The sequence below is a fragment of the Acomys russatus genome, chromosome 8, assembly GCF_903995435.1.
Source record: "Acomys russatus chromosome 8, mAcoRus1.1, whole genome shotgun sequence".
NCBI classification, from domain to species: domain Eukaryota; kingdom Metazoa; phylum Chordata; class Mammalia; order Rodentia; family Muridae; genus Acomys; species Acomys russatus.
Genome location: NC_067144.1, coordinates 54,960,175 through 54,983,595, shown reverse-complemented (window position 1 = coordinate 54,983,595; position 23,421 = coordinate 54,960,175). Strand labels below are relative to the sequence as shown.

At 38.0% G+C, this 23,421-nt stretch overlaps 1 protein-coding gene across 1 annotated transcript in view; it reads left to right on the top strand.

Annotated features, from left to right (window-relative positions):
• Positions 1–19,501: 19,501 nt before the first annotated feature.
• The window catches only part of Robo2 (roundabout guidance receptor 2), a 1,234,122-nt gene continuing 1,230,202 nt past the window's right edge, over positions 19,502–23,421 (top strand). Inside the window, exon 1 of the mRNA XM_051150142.1 lies at positions 19,502–20,331. Within this exon, the coding sequence (XP_051006099.1) occupies positions 20,202–20,331 (130 nt within the window). The 5' untranslated portion in view covers positions 19,502–20,201. The remainder of the gene's footprint in view (positions 20,332–23,421) is intronic.

Here is a 23,421-nt window from a genome sequence, read left to right as displayed (position 1 = left end):
TGATGCTTATCAATGGAAACAAAGGGCAAGTTTAGAAACACAAAGAGCAACTAATCACTCACTTTTTTTGTTTTTATCTCTTGTTATTTTCATTTTTCTCTTTGCATATCCTAGGTAAGAGCTCACCCACTGAGCTAAATTTTTCAGCACCACCAATAAAATATTTTATTTTATTATTTTTTTTTAATGATATTTTTTTTATTAATTTATTCTTGTTACATCTCAATGTTTATCCCATCCCTTGTATCCTCCCATTCCTCCCCCCCCCCATTTTCCCATTATTCCCCTCCCCTATGACTGTTCCTGAGGGGGATTACGTCCCCCTATATATTCTCATAGGGTATCAAGTCTCTTCTTGGCTACTTGCTGTCCTTCCTCTGAGTGCCACCAGGTCTCCCCCTCCAGGGGACATGGTCAAATGTGAGGCACCAGAGTACGTGAGAAAGTCGTATCACACTCTCCACTCAACTGTGGAGAATATTCTGACCATTGGCTAGATCTGGGAAGGGGTTTAAAGTTTACCTCCTGTATTGTCCTTGGCTGGTGCCTTAGTTTGAGCGGGACCCCTGGGCCCAAATCTGCCTATCATATTGTTCTACTTGTAGATTTCTAGGACCCTCTGGATCCTTTTATTTTGCTGTTCTCCCATGCGTCTCTCATTTAGAGTCCCAATAGGATGCCTTCCCCTCTGTCCCAGTTTCCTGGTAAGTGAAGGCTTTCGTGGGACATGCCCCTTGGGCTAGTATGCAGATATAAGTGAGTATAATATTTTAAATGAGAAAAATTCACAGGAACTAGAGAAATGATAACTAGATAAAGAAATATAATCACTAGTTAAAGCAAAACACTGCATATGATTCTGAAGGTGTACATGTTTAATATTTAAGCCAATATTAACATTATACTCATATTTTTATTCCAATATATCTTTCTAATGATTTAGTCTATCCCATTAAATGTAAACAAGGTGATAACAACAATTTTGTAAAAATATTTTTGCATGTCTAATTTGAAAAAAATGTAGTAATTTTAAGATAGTTTTTAAATTTTTGTTTGTTACGGCAGGCATACGATATCCTTAGTTTTTTAAAAAATTAAGTTTTTAAAAAGAGGATAAAGAACTTGAGCTATTATATTTCTCTTAGGAGAGAAAAAGAAATTTCGCAATGGTATTAAGCTGTAGCAACTGAGAGTGGCAATATTATACAAACACAAATATATGGAGAACCAAAGGTCTCAGTCGTCAGGCAGGTTTCTTGTCCACTAGCCTGTGTTTTTGTAGAAATTAGAAAGAGTGCCCTTTTAAAGGGCAACAAGAATGTTCGGGAAAATCAAAAATTGTCATCAAGGAACTGAACCTAATGCCTCAAGTGATCGGTAAGCACAGGCAGAGAGCCCTTCCCTTACTTGAAATATGACAGCATAGGCCAGAGGGACCAGATTACACCAGGGTCTCTGAAAGCCCATGTGCCGGGAGCTCTGAATCTGAAAGTGTGCACAGCACAAGTGGGAACACAGAAAACAACTTGAGTGACTGCAGAATAAGGCCTTGATCCCAAAACTATGAGCAGCAGCCAAAATGCAGGTTTAGCTTAGACTGGGTTGAGGAGAACAAGGGAGCAGCAGCTGTTCTTCTCCATGATCCCCATTGATTCTGTAGGGGGCCCTTCAGGACCAGTTATTTGCTTGGTGAGCTTCAGAGCCATGCACATTCAGTGGTTATGGATCATAACCAGGGTAGCTCTTAAGTTGGTGGAACTTATAACAGAAGGGTGTGTGTGTGTGTGTGTGTGTGTGTGTGTGTGTGTGTGTGTGTGTGTGTGTGTAGGAGTCTTTTAGAGACTTGGAGACACAGGCTTGAAGGAGATTATTGGACCCCACCTTTCTCCTAGCACTATTTTAGTTCCTAGATATGAACCATCAGAGTTATTATGCTTGTAACTCTGCTGTACTTATATATTCTTTCACGTCAGGTCCAAAACAATGGGACCAAGTAATCATGAACTGAAGCCTTTAACCTCTAAGAAGAATTAATCTTTGTTTTAAGTTATCATTACAGTCATGGGAAACTAACTATAAACAATCACCACATTATTATTTATACATATCAGCATACTTGCTTCATAAAAGGAAGATAGAGAGATCAGAGAAGAAGCAATATGTCTTTGCAGACAAAACTGGAGACATCAGAGTAAGTCACTCAAGGCATATTTGTTCTGTCCCTGACTCAGTGCAAGAAGGAAACCGTCTACCCTATGGTATTTTTGTCCCATGGTATTATGTTAGATGGGTTGGTGTGTCCACCATGATCTTATAATTCCTAATGCTAAAAGGAACCATAAAGAGGAAATCAAAGTTTAATGAAACCATGAAGTGAAATATGTGCCATAGAATTTGGGCATACTTTGGAAATACTTTGTCTACAACTAGATTTCATCTCCCATGAAAGGAGATATAAACAGATGTATGTGAGGCATCTGTCCATGAGAATTCCTGTTTCAGCAATGTCTCTCACTGCTCCTTATCCTCTAGCTGTGCTAGGTATACCAGCTGTCTTGATTGCTTCTATAAGTCTGGAGTAACACATTCCAGAACCATCTGAATCTTAATTGTCATCAGGGATAAAATTCCTTACTGTGCTTCCTTCCTTTAGTCAAGATACTCATATCTAGAAATACATCCATGTTTCAGGATATGGCATTATATATATATATATATATATATATATTTGTTCTTAAACTTTCTTTTAAATGGGTACCTAATTAACTTCCTCAGGGAAAAATGATGTTTATAGTCTACAGGCTTAGGAACTGAGTCTAGAAAAAATTAAGATCAAAGTTCTTCAGAGAGAAGACAGCTTATTGTTGTTTTTTAATAACTCACTTGAAACACACATTAAAATATATTAATACCCTGAGGAATCTTCAGAGAAAAAGCATAAACAAGTGAAAGCATATGTTTAATAAAGAAGTAGTGTTTTAAACAGGTGCTCTAGTTTCTTTCAGAGTGATGTAATTTATTTTCCAAAAGCATGAAAACCATAAACAAAGTACAGATAAAGGATGCAATGACCAACTGACTTTTCAACACCGAGGAGTTGCTGAGCTGCTCCTTGGGGTGCATTTAAATGCTAGCATTTGGTGGATGTCACCAGAGCATTTAGACTTTTCTAGGGAAATATCAGTGATCATCCTTAAACACAAAATATGATACATAAATAATACAGGCATTACTAATGTGCATCATCACTGAATAACAATGGACTTAGAGCTTTTTCCTAAGTTCCTTGATTGCTTTTCAAACTGTAGTGAACAATTTTCTGTGCCAGGTTTGGGAAGTCTGAAAGATAGGTTATATTGGGTCATAGCAGTGGGAGGTAGAAAGAAAATTGGAGAGGAAAAAAAGTCAATGGAGATCAAATGCAGCATGTGCTTTGTGGTTGGACCTAATACAAATCATGTTTCTTAGACTTTCCTACTAAAAGAATCATCTCATCTAGGTGTAGGTGCCTTCCTATAACCTTGGCCACTGAAGCAGAAGCAAGCGGATCAGAGAGGATTACACTATCAACAACAGGCCTGGTTAGGCTGGAGAGATTGCACAGTGGTTAAGAGCACTGGCTGCACCTCCACCTCCAAAAGTGCTGAGTTCAGTTCCCAGCAAAGACATGGTGGCTCACAAACATCTATAATGTGATCTGTTGCCCTCTCCTGGCATGCAGGTGTACATGCAAGTAGAGCAATCATGTACATTAAAAAAATATAAATAAATAAATAAATTTATCTTAAAAAATATAAAGGGACTGGCTACGTAGTGCAACCCTGAGAGAAAGAGAGAGAGAGCGAGAGAGCGAGAGCGAGAGAGAGAGAGAGAGAGAGAGAGAGAGAGAGAGAGAGAGAGAGAGAGAGAGAGAGAGAGGGTTGCAGGAGGGATAGGGCTGGAAAGATGGAAGAGTGGAGGAAGGGAGAATGTAAAGAGATAGATAAATGGGGGAGGGGAGGGAAGAAGGTTGAAGAGGCTAAAAGAGCCTGAGTGTAAGAAATGAGATCTCTGAATTATATATCTATAACCTAATGCTAAGTTTGATCCTGGGATCAGGATAATAAGGAGGACAACTGGAAAAACTATCGTAAATATAGGGAATGAATGCCCCACCTCAGAGACAATTGTCAGCCATTTTAAGACATTAGGAATTCTTCAATTATCTGAACACAAAGAGCACAGAGGAGTGGAGGAGAAGCCTAGAGTCTTAAAATGTCTATGATCTCCTAGACATTTTTGCTCTGTTACTTTGTTTAATCTCTGAGACACATTCATCATCACAACATCTAGCTATCTCCATTCTTTTTTATTATATTTCCTTTTCACATATATATTTATATTATTACACATAAGTAAAATAAACAACATACAGCAAGAAGAACCAAGAAACAATCAGGAATTATATAAATGTTACATTCATTCATAGTGATTTGACCATTTGTATTTAGAAAACTCGAAGAGAGCACCTTTCCTATCTTGGTGAGCCTAAAATTCTCAATGAAAATCAAAGTCTATAATATCTCACCATTATCAACTAACAACATCTATCTAGACCTAAAAACATCTTAAGCCCTAGCCAACGAAGCCTAATTATAAGACTAAACTATCTGGTCTTCAACCCCATCAGAGACTTCAGAAAGAATAAAACCTAATTACCTGAGTGAACTGAAAGTACACGTTAGCAGCTTCCAAAATGAAAAAAATGACAGAGACAGTTCGCTACCTGAATAGTCACCAAAACTTAACAGTGGAGCATCTTCTTCAGCCTTTTGGCCCAATATATCGGACATACATATTTGTGAGGAAAGAACTATTTGAAAGTGGTATTACAGGCTGTTTAGGATAATTAAGTAATACAAGCTAATTGTTAGTTGATCAAATCATGGTCATGTCAATTACTAGTCTATTTTTAATCTCAAGAATGGTGGCACTCAGAGGAGGGACAGCAGGTTACCGAGAAGAGACTTGATACCCTATGAGCATATACAGGGGGAGGTAATCCCCCTCAGGAACAGTCATAGGGGAGGGGAATAAGGGGAAAAGGGGAGGGAGGGAAGAATGGGAGGACACAAGGGATGGGATAACCATTGAGATGTAACAAGAATAAATTAATAATAAAAAATTAAAATAAATAAATAAATTAATTAAATGTCTAGCTTTTAAATGTTTGTTCTAAAGAAAAAAAAAAAAAAGAATATCCATCCTAGGTTCAACAGATTGATAAGATTCTATAGATTTACAACATAAAATAGTTAGACAAGGTCTTCGAAAGCCTCATAGACCTACAGAATATGGCATTTAAGGATTTTTTTTTTTATTTTAAAGATTCATTAAGAATGAGACATGTTAACTCCTGACAACACCCACCATACTTCAAAGAGGATGATGAGCATCCAAGAATCTCATAATGGAGATGGCTTGAAATGTGACAAACCAGACACTGGGTAAAATGTCCTCATTTCTGTCACAGACAGAATTCTGCTTACAAATGGGCAAGCTTGGACTCAGGCAGAGTAGATGGCCAAACTCTGCCAAGACAGGGTAAGCAAGTCCTCAATAGTTGTTACTATCTCCATTCTTAAGATGAGACTGATGAAATACTTTTAGATATCACCTTTGGATCCCACTAGAAGAATAAAGATTCCAGATTCTTTCTGTGTACCATGAAAATTCTCACAGAGAGAGAGAGAGAGAGAGAGAGAGAGAGAGAGAGAGAGAGAGAGATTCTTAGTCTTCATTGATTTTATCATGTTAACAGCATCCATTCATTTGGACACTCAAGAATGCCATAAAAACTAGACGCCATAAATATACACAAAGGACCTGTAGGGTAAAATTTAGAAATAAAATTAAAACTTAGAGAATAGAATTAAAACTTAAAAGTTAAAAAAAACCCTTTTAATTATTTTTATACACCATTTTTGAGACTCCCAGAAAATTCAGAGGGCCTTTCCAATATTCATCTGTAAGCCAACTATCAAAAATCCCAGTCCACTAGGTGCTGTGAACTGAGCAAGAGAAGAGAAACATATGCAAAACATGTAAAAAAAAAAAAAGGTCTATAGTAGATTAAAATTACTAAATAGCATAGAAAAATGACAAAGATATCTGAGCAAGATAAGGGTAATGTGAAATGTGGAGAGTCAAAGGAAAGTATGACAGGGTTTTTGGCTAATGTTGATAGGTTTCATTTGTAAAGTGAAAACTGCAGAATATCAAAAAGAACAGAGGCTCTGTTAGGTCAACACCGTGTCAAAGGCATTTGAACAAACACTGTTAAGCATTCAAGTACTTTTAATATTAAGGCAGGTAAGAAGCAAGGCTCACACAGAAAATCATAGAGTAAGAGAGAGGCAGATCAGGAAAAGGCTGATTTCTCCTCTGAGTTACAATTGGAGGTGATACAAGATGTTGAGAAAACATATAAACGGAGCTTTCTAAGATACTTTGTCTACTGTAGTGATAAAATATGTGGCCTGGAAGGGAGACCTATTAGTTATGCTCATAATTGACATTGGGAGGTTAGTGACTCAGAACCGGCTCGGAGTAACGGAAAAAGTAAGGATTGGTTAGATATCGTGTGAATTACAGAAGTAAAGGTAATATGAAGTTCAGATGGATCTTAAACTGTATATTTTAAAGGGCACAAAATAATTCTGAATTTTTGTTTGAATAACTAGATAGATGATATTGCTATTAAATAAAGAGAAATGTTTGTAAAAACATTAGCTGATAGGGAGACAGGAAATTCCTGTTAGGCGTTATTGTAAGTTGCCCTGCATAACAAATTGCTTCAAGCACAGCTCCTCATAGCTGTCTAGGTCAGAAGTTCACGTGGGCTCCTGGGCTCTCACCTGTGTGTTTCCCAGTGGCAATAATGAAGTCCTAGTGGGATGTGGCTTTTAGTGTATAGCTTAAGGGAAAGAATCTATTTCCAGAGTCATTCACTTTGTTGGCAGTGCAGGCACACTTGGCTATACCCTGAAATTGGTTTCTCTGTGGCTCTTAATAGAGGCATCAGCTCCCAGCCGTTCTCCATTCACCCTCCATCCTCCTTCCACCCTCAGAGACAGCTGATATTCCAGAGAACCCCATTTAGTTTCTCTGACTTTCCACCATGTCTCTTCGCCTTTTGTTGCCAGCCTGGAAAAGCTCTCACCTTTTAAAGATCTAATAAGCTCAGTATAGCTTCACTCCAATAAACTTCTTTTGGTAAGATAATGTAATGGCAGAAGAATATTGGGACTGGCAGAGGATGACAAGGTGAGGGTCAGGAAACTGTCTTTATTTCCATGTGTAAATGTTGAATGGAAGTCAGTATATGAAAATATATCTGCTCGAGATGGGTGTGCATGTGTATAGTCTTTTTAAATTAAATATATATATTTATTTCTTACATATACATTTATATTATTACACACACACACATATATATAATAAGCTACCTACAGCAAAAAGAACCATGACACAATCAGGAATTATATAAATGTCACATTCTTAGTGTTTTGGCTGTTTCTATTTGGCAGCCTTGAAGAAAACATCTTTCCTATCTAGGTGCATCTAAAATTCTGAATGTAAATCAGTATCTGTTAGATCTCATCATTATCAACTTAAATCATCTATCTAGACCTAAAACATCTTAACCCCCTAAACAACTAAGCTTAATTTTAAAACTAAACTACCTGGTCTTCAACACCATCAGCAACATGAGAAGGAATAGTCTTAATGTCTGCCTTCCCCACATCCACCTGAAGCAGCTGGAGCTCACTAAGTGAGACTCAGCCAAAGGCACAGATGGAGCCACTGGCACAAGGTCAGACATTTACATCTTGAAAATTATCTAAAAGAAGCATCTCAGTGACACGCTGTATCAGATGAATCCGACTGGAGTGAGCTGCTTGCAGAAGATTAGAACTTTTCTCCTAGGATGTTTGGCTGCTGTTATTTATAAGGAATTCATAATCAAGATACATTGTATGAGAGGAGAATCTATTTCCAATGAAACTATGTAATAGGGAATAGCTGAGATTCATAAGGAGGTAAATGTGCTTTTTGCCAAGGCTGATGAATTAGGTCTCCAGAACTCACATGGTACCTGCACCTATACACACTCACATTTACACATGCAACAGTTAATTAATTCATTAAAAAATGTAAAGACTCTGTCTCTGTCTGTCTGTCTGACTGTTTCTCTCTCTGTCTCTCTGTCTCTGTCTCTCTCTCTCTCTCTCTCTCTCTCTCTCTCTCTCTCTCTCTCTCTGTTTCTCTCTCTGTCTCTCTCTCTGTGTCTCTGTCTCTGTCTCTGTCTCTGTCTCTCTCTCTCTCTCTCTCTCTCTCTCTCTCTCTCTCTCTCTCTCTTTCTCTGTCAGAAAGGGTTTCTCTAGTGTAGCCTTGCCTGTCCTAGACCTGGCTGGTCTCAACTCAAACTCGCAGAGATCCTCCTGCTTCTGACTTCCGGGTTCTGAGATTACAGGAGTGTGCCACTGTGCCTCTTGCAAGAATAGCTTGCAACTATTCTTTTTAAAGGGTAAATTTGATTTTTCTCATTCCGTCACAACAGCAACATTTTACCTACAATCTTAAATTGTACAACAACTATCCATAATTTTAAAATAAAAGCCTCCATATTTCATCAATGGAGGGGAAAAAAATAAAGCAAAAAGCCTTTCAAACTGCAGCATCATTCACCCCTGCTTCTCAATAATACCCACTATTCCCATCCTGTTTAAATAGTTCTATGTATAAGCAAAGTTACATTTGATATTGTTTTTAACCCAAGAGATGGTTATCTGGCTTAGTGCTAATATTCCATGGAAGCAGACACCAGGCTGCTCTTTGAGAATATATTGAGCTTGTATCCTGGAAGGAATAGTAAGTAGGGGGGGAGGATGCTCAGGACTTATGTCACTCATTATCTGGTGAATTAATTAACCTGAGGCTTGACTAATGGAAAGCTATTTTGCTGTTAAGGGTGATAAATTAACAAATTCTCCTACTTAAAAATTAGTGATTATATATGCACATATATATGTTAATATATCAATGTGTGTATAAATTATTATATTATGAATAATTGCTTAAATATTAGTTTCAGGTTGCTTTAAAGGAGTTTAAATAACTTAATATAAATGCAAAGAAATAGCATCTTCCTGGACATTTCAGAGGGTGTGTAATAGTCCCCCATAGTCACATAAAATTGATATCCAACAGAAAAGAAAGTGAGGCCGAGCAACTCTCTTCTTGTCAACATTATTAGATGTACACAGGACACAGGATATGAACTTGGCAATTAACTATGAGACCTTCTGTCATGAAACAATCTCTATTGACTACAATGGAGACAAAGTAGAAGGGGATGTGAAAGAATTGGGGTACTGTGAACAGCTGTCTGACCATTCTTGCTTTGTTTAGCTTAGTATGTATTATGAAGAGTGAAGAAACAAAGCCAGTTTTGTGCTTTGAGATGAATAAATATCGTTGACTCAGATTTTAAGATTGAGTCTAACTAACTTAACTGCAGCCAGAAATGTAAAGGCAGGAAATTATACCTTGAGTTTACAGGAATGTAAGTTTTTAGCTGCAGGGTGAAATTCGGCCTGAGAATGAGGAGGGACAATGACTCTTCCTGGTATTTGAAGAATTGTCTTGAATAAAGAAATAATTGTTTAGCATCATCTTAAATTGAATGGTTCAAATAAAGACTATTGGGAGAATTTCAGAACAATGTATTTTCTTCCTGGAAAAAAAAAAATCAATGACTCAATGAAGAACTTAAAAAGAAAAGCCAAGGATCCACTGACAAGGAACATTTGCTCCATTTGTTTTATGAATTAATGAGATTTTTTCCCCTTCCTTCTTTCTCACCTTTCTCCTCTTTTGTATTTTTTTTTTTATAGCATTAATGGACTCAGGGTCTACAGCCTATAATACTGTTTTACTATGCAAATATCTCATTAAATCTGGTACTTAATGTCTCTAAGGGAGGGAGAGCTGTTGTGTACATGAAGAAAATAACATTACCTAGGTGTATATATTTCCCTTTGGATTCTGTCTGTCAGTGATCTATCACAGCATTCCAAAGCTAGCTGCCTAGTTTTCCTCCTCAAAGGCTATTTTCGTTTATCCGAATGAACGGAACATCAGCATTTTGGCTAGGCTCGTTCCTGGCCAAAATGAAGAATTCACTTTGCATTCATACTTTGTTTCATGGTTTTGGCCATGAAGCAAAAATATGATTGGTAACAAAAGTGATGCATGGCTACTCTTTTAAACCAGTTTATAAAACAACTGTTGGAATCCCTGTCTTTTTAAAAAAATATTATCATTCTTCTTGTTGAAATGGTTGGTGCCTATGGGCAGGAAAAAAAACATGGGTTACTGGCTTGTTTTCTGAATGAAGACAAGTGTTTGTGAAGAAAAAGTTAAAAAGCTCTGAGATCTCTCCTTTAAAATTTCATTTCCTTATCTATACTTGTAAAACAATCAAAATTACTTTTTATTGTATGTTCCTTTATATGATATAATTTAACTACATACAGAGGATATGAAATTACATGCATAATGATTCATATATATGTGAATAAGCACTATGCATGTATAGAGTCATACATAGATACATAGAAGAGTATTACACTTATCCCTACCTCAGTTTCTAATTGCTTATAGAAATTCGTCGTAGAAATCAGCTAGAGACTTTGTAAAAGGATCTTAACATTCCACGTTTACTACTCTTGTTCTAAAGTTATAAGAAAAATTGACAACAGCCACTTCTTTTCCTTTTGCAAAACAAACAGCTATCTGTGCAACAATTGTATCTTCAAAGCTGGCAATACAGAGGAACATTTTCTTATAAGAGTTTCCATCCAGCTAGAAATAGCACCAGCATCATTGTGTCCCCAGGGTTTTAAAAGCACTCAAGAGACAACCCCTAGGAGACTCAACGGCATGCAGTAATACATCCTCATGGGACTCTACAAAACTGTGATTTTTTTTGTCTTTACCATGTAGCTAAAAGGACTTAAGATTTTGTATTTTTGGCTAAGTGTATGTAAATTTAGCATACATTTATTGTAAAAGTAAAAGAAACAGTATTTTAAAAAATAAGCTCCCTATTGCTATCTTCTTTAGATAGCAAACATTTTATGTAATTGAGTGGCATAACCAACAGGCCTTGTCAAAATTTCAGCACCTTTCTGCCCTATAAATGAACTTTACATATGCTTCTGAAAAATATTTATGATGAAGAAAATTATATTTTATATGTTTTCAGGCATGTCTGATTTCATTCCAAGGCTGGTTTTTTAGAAACTCGGTTGGATATTTCTCATGGACCCATATTCTGCCTTAAAAGGAGCAGCAAGCAATCATTTTCAACCTAGGTTAGCCATAACGTTACCATAGGCCTGAAATATTTCCTTTTTTACTCACATCTCCCAGTATATTAAATGTCATTCATTTGAAATTTTTCAACATGAATCGGTCTTATTTGAGCAATGTGTTTATAAAGATAAGGAACTGGGTGCTACTTGGAAAAGCAAGAATATTTGAGCCATTTCCTCCCAACACAGCTGCAGACCTCTAGAGTCTGGGCGCATTTAGCATCTCAAGAACAGACACACGTTTCCAAGCCACAGGAGGAAACTATTCCACAGCGCACGTGCCCTGCTTGTGCAAAGAACTCACTAAGTCATAACTACATATTTTCTCAAGTGATTCTCACTGACTCTCCTCCACTTCAAACATTCTTGAAAATAAGATTTATATAATACAAAATTTGAAGCTACTGTTATCATCTGTATTTTAAATTTATTTTAGGTGTTTTTCATCAGTATTGTATTTGCTTCAACGCCATACGTTCTTTTCATCTTCAACTCCTCCTGTGGCGCCTCTCTATCCCTTCAGGATCCGTGATCATTTTCTCTGGCAATTATCTTATTTAGCACACAGATGATTTTATTTAATGTAATAGGTGATTATATATATATGTGCGTGTATATGTGTAAATATGCATATATACATATATACACACATACATATACATGTACATGTGTGCATATATATGTGTGTGTGTGTGTGTGTGTGTGTGTGTGTGTGTGTGTGTGTGTGAGTGTCTGGGTGTATGAGTTGGTTTAAATGGTTAGCACTAACAACTAATGAAAAAGATGTTTTCCTTTTATCTAGCATCTGACTGGTTTGTAGTTATAGTACATGAAAGTAGAGAAGAAGTAATTAATAACTCCTTATTTCCATCTAAAGAACATAGGACCAAGATGAAGAATTAAAGTGTGATTTTGTGTTTTGGGTTTTCTTTTGTTGCTTTTGTTTTTGTTTTGAGTTTTTTGTTTGTTGGTTGGTTTTGCTTTGTTTTGTGAAACAGGGTTTCTCTTTGTAGCCTTGGCTGTATTGGACTCTGTTTGCAGACCAGGCAGGCATCCACTCTGCCTCCCTGCTTACTTGGATTAAAGGCATGTACCACTATTCCTGGATTAAAGTATTTTTTCCATCTCTTGTATTTTGTTGGTGATCTTTGTGTCTATCGTTCCTTTCCTAGTCCCTAGTTTTTCCATTTACATGATCCTCTCAGATTATGTTTTCATCTCTAATTTTAGGTCTTGAATAATTTTATTCATTTCCTCCTCCTGTTTGATTGTAGTTTTTTTTTTTTTTTTTGCCTTTCCCTAATTTCTTTAAGTGACTTTTTCAATTCTTTCATCTTTCTTTGTGTGTTCCTATTGTAGTTTGAGGGCTTTATTTTCCTCCTTTCAGTCCTCTATCATGTTCAAAACCTCAAATTTGAAATCTCTCTCTTGTGTATTGGGTGTGATAGTGTCTCCAGGGCTTGTGGTGGTTTCTGGTAGTATCAAATGGAACTGTAGATTGTTGCTTGTGTTCTTACACTGACCTCTTCCCATTGTGATATCTTTGGTGTTAGCAGGTTTGATGGTCTCTGATGCTAAGAGGGTTCAGGGGTTAGTGTAGATGATGGGGCTTCAGTTCCTTACCCTTCTCACTTCTGCTTGGAAACTATCTGTTGGCTCCCTGTTTATGACCCAGGTAGGTAGGCCAGAGAGCTGGGGAGCAAGTAGAAAGGTATCATCAAAACAGAGCACTGCTCCAGTGGGTTCTCCTGGTTTCACTGGGCCAAGAGCGATGAGACTTTGGTCCTCTGTCCAGCCCAGCTTACCTCTGCTGAGATCACTGTCTCTGTTGGCTCCCTGTTTGTGCAATAGGTATATCAGGCAGCTGGGGAGCAGGTGGATAGATACAAAGCAGAGAGCTGCTCCTGGGGGCCTGCTTGCCTACTAGGGGCAGAGGACGAGTGATGCTAGTGTTTTTGCAACCCATGCCTCTCTATGAACTCCAGAGATCAGAAACTGCCTGCCAGGCAGGTATGTGACTAGTCTTTGGAGCGGGTGCCCAGTACCTTCTAGGACCCTGGAACTTTCTGTGGGTTTGCTGGGTAATCTGTGGTCAGATTCACTTGTGTTCCAGATGGTGATGTAGGCTCTGTGGTAGAAGCCACAGACGTTGGTGTTTTTTGCAGACTACAGCTCCCTCTGAGCTCTGGGAATTCAGAAGCTGCCCACCACCAGGTGTGTGGCACTAATCTTCGGGGCTCTTCTGCAGATTAGTTGGGTGGCCCGAGGTCAGACCCAGTCATGATCCACATAATTTGGACCCCTCTCACCTGTGGGTCACCAGTACTGGTGTTTTGTTGTTCTCAGATGAGTCCTTAGGTTGCTGTACAGTCACTGGTGTCCTTCTAATCAAACAAAGTGCGTGTTCAGTGCCACCATCTTGGATCCCCTTAAAGTATTTATTTAAATATGTCATTGTGAGAACTGTGAGATGGCTCATAGGATCATAGGAACTTATTTTGCTGAGACAAGTTTTGTGTCCAACACTCACATCAGAAAACTTACAACCTGCTTAACTCCAGAACAGGGTATCTGACACTGTCTTTTAAGACTCTATTCCACTGGTACTCACACGTGTACATACCCACACATAGATACACAACACATATACAAAACACTTGAAAAATAAAAAATAGATGGTAATATGCCATTGAAGTATGCAGCTCTCTACTTTGGTTCACAGAGAAAATTTAAATATTAAAGAGTTAGAGAGTAATGGCCAACAATTAATGGTGGCTAAGTATGTATGTTTGTAGATATTAACGAATTAGTTTGTGGTCTTTCGAGAATTATCAAGACAATTCTATACCTATTCATCACTCTCTCATTAAATCTCAGCTAAATGTTATTTTAATGGCTTATCAACAAAGTGCTTTAAGAAATAAATTAACAATGAGTCACCTATGGTTGACAGAAGAAAACCATTGCCAATTTAATAAAAGGGCCACAACTCGAGAATCACACAGCTATATGTGTTTGATGATGTTTTCTGATCTTTTGAGTCCTGAAGGGACATTGAGAATTTTCTGGTTGGAGATTTATATTGATACACACAGGCATCGCTGGGCCCCTTTTAGCACTCTGGCTCAGCAAATCCACCAATTTTGTGGCCTGATGTAAGGTGTTCAAGGGATGAGAGATTCTGCTGGGAAAATTATAGCAGGGAAATCAGGAGGCTTTATTTGAAGCAGCAGAATATAAGTTGGGTATTTTACATTGCTGCCATTGGGATGAACAATGGTCTTTGGTCATCTAGGGAGATTTAGTCCACAGATGCAGTTGGTACTTAAATTAAATTTATGGCTGGAAGAATCACCATTTTGTGATCAGATAAACAGTTTATACAACAGATTTTGTCAGAATCAATACTCTTAGCATTTCCTACCAAATAACTCTGCTGTGAGAACAGTGCTGTGCTTCTGGTGGCATCTAACAATGTCACTGAGCTCCACCCACTCTTTGCTTTAGGAGCATCCACCCTCCCTCCTTCCTCCCAACATACACACACACACACACACACATACACACACACACATACAGAGAAAAGAGAGAGAGAGAGAGAGAGAGAGAGAGAGAGAGAGAGAGAGAGAGAGAGAGAGAGAGAAAGAGAGAACAATTCAGTTTCTATTGTTATAAACAAAGTCAGTTCATACACATTGATTGAAAATAACAACTGCATTTACCTATTAAGTAGCCTATTATCTTGTAGATAAACTCACAACACTTTCAGGAGCCAAAAACTGTTCAATTTTTACCCACAGATAACAAAGTGAACATATTCAGTGAAATTAACAAGGCATAAATATAAATTCAAATAAAGTTAGAAACCTTAGTAATTTTTTTGTTATACTTATTTGACAAGGTTTTCTTTTCCTACATTTTACATTGTTAGAGACACAGTATCATAACTTAAGTTATACTGCTATTATCTGGTTTAAGTCATTGACTTCACCCATCAGCTGATGGAAACAGATGTAGAAACTCATCGTCAAACAATAGGCAGAACTTGGGGAGTCTTGTGAAAAGAAGAGGGGTCAAGGGCACCGCAAGAAGAACTACTTGGTCAATTAAGTTGGCCTCATGGGGGCTCAGAAAGACTGAACCATCAACAAAAGGGCTTCCATGGCCTAGACCTAGATCACCGACACAGATGTAGTGGATGTGCGTCTTGTTATTCATGTAGGTCTGATAACAATTGGAGTCTGGGAGGGGAGCTCCCTCTGACTCTGTTCCTGCCTTTGAATACCTTTTGCTCATCTGGGCTGTCTCAATGGGAGAGGATGTGCTAGCTCCTCTAGGACTTGATATGCCAGGATGGATTGGTACCCATGGGGGGGTCCTCTCCTTCTAGGGGAGAAGGGGAAGGGGGAATGAGGTATGTGAGGGTAGACTGCGAGGAGAGGAAGGAGAGGGCTATGGTCAGGCTGTAAAGTGGAAAAAAAAGAAAATTAATGAAAGACAAGATTTTTATTGTACATAAACAGTAACATTTACAAAGTATAATTAAATAGTAGTATTATCATAAGAATGAATGAATGTAATTCTTAGTTTTCTGCATCTTGCTTAGTGGTCCCAAAGCTGGAAGAAATCCTAGAAGGACAGATAAAATGAAAGCTATGTGTGTGGTTGAGTTGAGGGGTTATACACTCTAACCACATTCTGTCAATTTCTCTTTAGCTCTGTTTCTTGCTAAACTTCTGCTGGGTGTTAATTCTTTACAGCGCTACTGGTCAAACCTAGGGCCTCACGAATGATGTGCGCATGCTCCAGAGGGGAGCCACATACCCAGCACTGGTCAAACCTAGGGCCTCACGAATGATGTGCGCATGCTCCAGAGGGGAGCCACATCCCCAGCCTAGCACTTATTTTGTAAGAATATGAGTGCCTTGCTGACAAGGACTGTTTTCTCATATACTTCACTTTAGCAAAACATCAAGTAGTCGTTTTGTTTTAGGTGTCGTAAAATACCTCATACTTTTCCTGATTATTTACATGAGGTTGTTAAATGTTTAATAAGGAATGGCGACAACGAAATGTAGTATTTGTTCCAAAATATACCTTCTATGTACTGTGTTTCAGTGTGGTATACAAATACATCTTGCCTATAATATCGCTATACATTTCTTATTGTTTTTCCTGCTTACAAGTCAGTTCTCTACTAATATTATTTGTTGCTGTTGAAGTTCATTTAGGGCCATGAAACTTCCCTAACTACATTTTTTCTATCACCCACCATTGAGTCTACCATGTCAATACTCTGGTAGCTAGTACATTTTAATATTTTAGTCCATCCTTTGCCAAGCATTGCTTCATAATCAACTAGTTACCCATATGTTCACTATTCAGGCACACTGTAGTCCTGGCAGATCTTACAGGAGGCAAGCTCGCATCCTCATACATCTGATCAATCCCTCAACCTTCATGAGCCTCTTTTTTATGACCTAACTTCACCTTAAAATAAATACTAATGACAATCCACAGTAAAAGGATGACCTTCTTTGCCCTGTACATCAACTAAAATAAGCCTTCCTCTGGTCTTCTAATGCACTTGCATTCTTCTTTGTAGTCTTCTTACCTTACTCTATGACCTATACACTATGACATTATGTTGTCATAATTACAATATTACAGCTTTCTGTAACTTAAATCTTACCAAGGTCTTGTAATTTCCTCATCATAGAAGCAGGTGGTAAGGGATTCATTTGTCTTTATCATTTTGGTAAAAAGATGAAAGATATTCATCTCTAGTAATTTTGCATTTGTAGACCTCCATGCGACCATAGGTAAGAGTAGTCTTCAACTCACAGTTACCTGTGCTTGCTCCTTGGCACTCTCTCACACAAATGCACCCATATACAATGACTGTATTTGGTTTTCCTTGACCCTTGTAGCAGGAAGTAGAAAAGAGAAGCAGGAGAATTACATCAGAATCCATAATACCCATTTCACCTGGACTCAGGCTTCACCATTTATGCTACCCTGGACAAAGAAACATCTGTAAAGTGAATAGGCGCAGACTCAATTTACATGCCTTTTGTGGATATGAAACAGCAATATATGACATAAAGAGATTGTGACATCACCCTTGCACATGGTATTCTCTTACAGAGTGAATTTCCTGATATAAGAGCTCTCACTGAAAGGTTGGGCATAGGTATACTGATTAGCAAATGCTCAAAACTCCACTGAGTTCAAACCACAACTCTATGAACTTGAATAAGAGGTTTAAGCTTTCTGTGTAACAATTTACAATATACTAGATGGGGTTATACTTGTTCTGATTTCATTGAGTTGTAAATGTATTAATGCATATAAAATGGTTAGCTCTTGTGATAGGCTAGTATACCACAAATATGAACTTAGTTGAGATGACACACCTTCTATGTAAGTTTAGTTGTCATTGTCTCTACCCTTATTTATTCTAGTGACTACTCCCACATATGTTCACAGGCACAGGTTTCCTAACTTCTCTTCTAGCATGAAGAAAACTTGGGGCAGAAAACTTTAGCCAGATAATTCTGGAAGAAAATAACCTTGCCACCATGAACAACAGTGCTTGAGTTCTATTTCTATTTCAAGTCATCCACCAGAGAGATCTATGGCCCGTGGCTTGCCATGGGTCACTGAATGGGAAACAAACTTTTAAAATCTAAACGTTAAGTTTCCCAAGAATCAACGTGCCCAGATGTATTGACCATTCAGGAGGAAAACGGTTTTATTGACCCTGCTCTGCCCATGTCCTTCAGAAAGGGTCAATAACCCCTACCAACAACTTTTAATTCTATGTTAGATCACTGACGTTTTTATGTTCTACATAAGGAGAAACAAATCATTAAGAAAAAAAACACTTGGTAGATCTGATAGTGGAGTTTTCTATTAAAAGGAATTAAACTAGTAAAAAGTATATAAGCATAGTTCTAGCATCTGCATCAAAAAAAAAAAAATAGTAGCAAGGTAGTTAGATAATAAATTCTACCAATATTTGAATGCCTTTAATGACAGCAAATGATAAAATGATAAGCAAGAAGAGGGGAGATTTGAGAGAAAAGAAATTTCTGAGTGAAATATAAGTTGCCCTTTTACAGTATGCTCAGGCATAACTTTTAAAATACTCCTTGCAAAATGGGCATGGTATAAACTGTTTTCAAATATCTTGGAAGATCTTAAGTTGGGAGTTAAAAATAGAATGTGTTTATGTTTCTAAATTAAGACATGCTGAAAATTTGTTTGGTTATCCTATTTAAATAAAAGTCACTTTCATAGAAAAATGGCATTATTTTATTATCTGTAGGCTTGAATCTAAGATTCAAATCTAATGTAGGTTATCTAAAACAAGATAGCCTATTCTTTACAAAGTACTTTTTTAAGGATATAATTTGAAAAGAGCAATTTGTTATACTTTGAAAGTAAAATTATTGGTTTCCATAATATTGAAAGGCATTGCCTTAAAGTGCATCGATCCATAATTCATGTGTTGTGGCTCATTGATTATGGGAATATATGACCATATGGACAATACTAAAATACAGACAGTTTTTGAAATATTTGCCAACATGTTCTGATCATGCTCACACACCTCAGATTTTAGACACAAAAGTCCCTTTTACTTGACCAGATTTGCTCATCTCCTCTTCAGCCGGAGGTGGAGTCATGAGGTGGATTTTTTTTAAAAACATAAACACACCTCGTGACCACCAGCATTTTCATAAATATACTTGCAAAAGACCAAGAGACTTCTAGAGTGTCTTGCATTTCCATGGTGATGTGCATAAACAAATATGGAAATGAGCCCCCGGGTGTGTGATTAGCAGAGCCTCTCTGGTTTTTCCAAAAGTTTGCTTGCGACGTTCATTATGGATTCTTCAGGGGGTGAGAAGGATACAAGGGTGCCAAAAGGAAAGGATTTTGATTCAAGAAGAGACACAATTCCCGAGAACTTGTCCTTCTTGCTTTACTGTTTGGGAGAAATATACTTATTTCATACCTAATAAATATTTCAGACCCATTTATGAATAATTAGTCCAGTTACCATCCTTTCGGAAGTCACAAGGTGAAGGAATGGAAAAGGAAACTACACTCTAGGTTCTGAGCCTGTCGCTAGCACATCGCTAGAAAACCCCTCTTGTCCTCACAATAGATTAACTACCCTCTGTGAATACTATATTTTTGTTCAGCTTTTCCTATTCCTAGCCTGGACTGAAGCAGTCGTTATCTGTGGCGGTGCCTGGGTGATTTTTCAAGCCGAGCACTACCCACCCAAGTAGCTGTGATACCGGCTTTCACTGAAGCCTTATTACTCTTAAAAGAGCAATTTGGTTGGCTGCACGGCTATTAGGATCACACAGGCAGCCTGAAAGCTGTCAGTACAACTGCTTCTCATCTTTTTTTTTTCACACAGTCCTGACATCTCTCCTCTGTTCTGTTGGACACACATTCCTGTTTTTATCATTTTCAATCAAGTGCACGCAGGACGCTGAGGAATATCCCCACTGAAAGCAAAGTGGGGAACAGGAATGATTTTACAGCTCCTAAAGTGGAAACAGTGCTGACTGCGGGCTGAGGGGAAGGCGCTGGATCCGTGAGAAATGTAGCTTGGCTCAGGGCTACATCAGGGAGCTGCTCCTTCAGCTGCTAAAGATGGCAAAACACCACCTACCTCCGGCTTCTCAATGATTAATGCTATTTTCATAACCGGGAGGGAAGAGGATGTGAGAAATTTTGTAAAAAAAATCACTTGTGGAAATGTTATCATCCGAGAAAGTGGAGAAAATTACTAGACTCGAACTTCTCCTCGTTTTGATGCTTTTCTTCTCTGGACCAACTCTATGCAAGCTGACCAGGACCCCCTGGAAAGGCAAACCTTGGAAGGGGGGTAAGCGATGAAAGTTTCCTGTTAAAAATCGAAATGGAGCAAGCAAGGGTAGCTAATGGCAACTTGAAAGCAGCTAAGGGGGAAAGGAGCTGTTTCTGTTTGAAGTCAGGTTTTTATTTCAGGAAAAGGGATCTGTGTGGTAGGTGGCTTAGAGGAAGAGTTTCTCTCTTACTGATATAAATATGTGTTTGCAATTTGTGGGATGCTGGGCTTTCAATGCATTATAGTGATTGTTTCCAGCAGGGAGATTCTGAGCCAGATGCAGGCTGTTCGAGTGTAAGATGTTTGCTCTCTTTAGGAAGCTGCATTAAAAAAAATTGAAATAGATTCTGAATGTTCTTTACTTCTTGGAAAATTTTGTGAAATGATCAGAGGGCTGTTCATAGGAACAGTGCTACCAGCACTAAATCTGAGTCTATCACAGTTGATGTGTTAATAAAGACAATGTGTGTTAACTTCAGTGAAAGAGGTATCTGCTGAATGAGGAAAAAGGCTTGCAATACTTTGGAGCTTGGCAATGGATTTTCTTTGGCTGCTGAAAAATTTGCGCTGTAGATTTTTGAGACTTTGAACCTATCCTTTTTCGAAGTTCACTTAGTTCTGCTTTACCCAATGGCATTTGTTCCTATAAACACAACTTATCAAGGTATATGTGTTGTGGATGCAGCAAACTAAATTGAGGCTGCAGAAATATCCCAGGAGAATATGTTCATTGTAGGGAAAATCTTGATGGAATTTTTCTGAGGATATTGCTGTGCATAAGCATTCCTTTTACCTAATAGTTTTATCTTACCTCTAGAAATGTTTTCCAAATCTGTGTCCTCCATCCAACACACACAAACACCTTAGGATGTCATGTGATGATCTGAGGTTTAGGGGATGGAAGAACATTAACAAGAAGAGTTAATTCATCACAATTTCTCAGTAGGATTTTCTAAATAGCCAGACCCCTTCAGTTTGATGTTTCTAGTTAACCTTTCGTTGCTTTACAGGCATTACAAAGCTTCTGCCTATGTATCTTCCAGGGAGAAGTTTCTGCAGGCCCTTAGCTTAGACTGCTAGTGCACATCCACCAGAGGAGTGGTGGGCGAAATCATCCTGGGCCTTGTAAATTATATCACCACATTACTGTATTGCTCGGTGTTATCAATGGATTTTTCACTTGCACACTGCCAGCTGTTATTTATGTTGGCCTGCATGGCAGCTTTAGGTGGCTTGGGATCAAAAGATGTATGGCTGTATCGACTCCAGGAGATGTCAAGAGACTTAACTTATATTTCTTATATACAGTTTTCAGAGACAGTCAGTGGTTATAACATGTCAAAGTTTAATTTCCTGTGTTAAACTTGAGCAGTGGATGCAGACCTCTCAAAACCCAGTAGGAATGTTAAATAGCTGCAAGAAGTAAGAAGAGTGCTAATCCAGTCAGAATGCTTCTGCCTCTTCCTGGGCATTTATTCATTCCACACAGCTTCAGATGCAGATGCATGAGATTTCATTTGTAAATCAGGTCTGGAATGTTTCGTCTTTGCACATGTCATACTTTTTTTTTTTCCCCCTGATGTACTCTAACTAGCTCAGCTAGAAATATGCCAGCTCTGCTGTATGATGATGATGATGTGACTCAGTCAAGCTCAGGAATAGGCAATCATAGCAACATATTTTCTCTGTTGTTAAAGAAATCTCATGTGTTCGGAAAGGCCAGGCAACTTACTAGAAAACTTTCACTGTGTCGACTGTGCTTGGGAAGGATTTCCTTTTCAGTGCCTCTGTTTATCACTGTATATAAAAATGCATAAATATGTTGCACAGACTCGGGGCCTCTGCAAATGCAGCCTTGCCTTGATATGCATATGTACATGTTGTAAATATTTATTTATTCATGAACTTGGCTATTGATGGTAGTGTGTTATCTTTCAGTGGTCTGTAATATCCTTATATTCTTTCCTTGGCATAGTATGAAGTCTTTAAAAGCATAGCTTGACCAGGTTTTTCAAACAGTATTTTACTTTTTTAAGAAATTGGGGTTTCTTAATTTTTAACACATCTGGCAGAGTATGGTACGTATGGTGCAGGCAGAAGAGGAGTGAGTCTTTTAAAACATCATTATTTGGGATGCAGTGTTTTAAAGGAGGGCCTTTGGTTATTTGGTTTGCTGTATGTCACTTTCTCAGTACAACTGCATGTAAACAAAATCTTTGAAACTAATACACTATTCCTAAGAGTCCTGAACAAAATGCCAATAGCCAAATCAGAGTTTTTCTCAGAAGTGGCCCCCCTCTCTTTTTCCACCCTCATGTTGCTTGTGTGTTTGTCTTACCCTGATTGAGCAGCTGTCAACCTCCATATGGCAACCCGCCCATGCTGACAATCTCCATTTTTGTTATATTAATAGGAACCATCATTTTGAAGGCAGAGGTTATTGGTACAGAGATGCGGACTGGTAACATCCCAGACCAGTGTGTAGCTATGGCCTCTGGAGGGTGGTGTAGACAGCACGTGCCAGCCATTACAAAATGGATATCTGAACACTGAGTTGTAGAACACTGAAGAGAAATTGCAGAATGATTTTTGTTGTTTGTTTGTTGTTTTGCTTTGTTTTTGTGTTTTGGCTATCAAGATATTTTTTTAAGCTTATCAATGAGTGTGACTTTCAAATGTAGGTTAGTAGGCCAGCAGGTTTCCCCTAAGGCATATGCTTTTCTATTTAATCACATTATATGAATCCCTTAAGGGAAAGACAGCATCCCATCTGATTAGTTCAGAGCATAACAGAAGTGATCACAGAGTTTGTACTCAAAGTACACTCCTTGAAAATCCTAACGGCATGGCTGACATCATCTTCATTAAAATTAAAGGACCCAATTATTTTACGTACAATTGCCCTCATTTGGAAGAAAGACTAAAACATAGCCATCAGTCTGCAGAGATGCTGCAACCACATACTTCAAATACACATAAAAACATGTACCAAATATACATAAACATGAAACTCTGTATTTCCCTTATTGACCCTAAGATTTAAGTGTTTGTATCTGTGGCTGTAATTAAAGAGAAAAGTTAGAGATAAATTGATATAAAAAAGGTAGT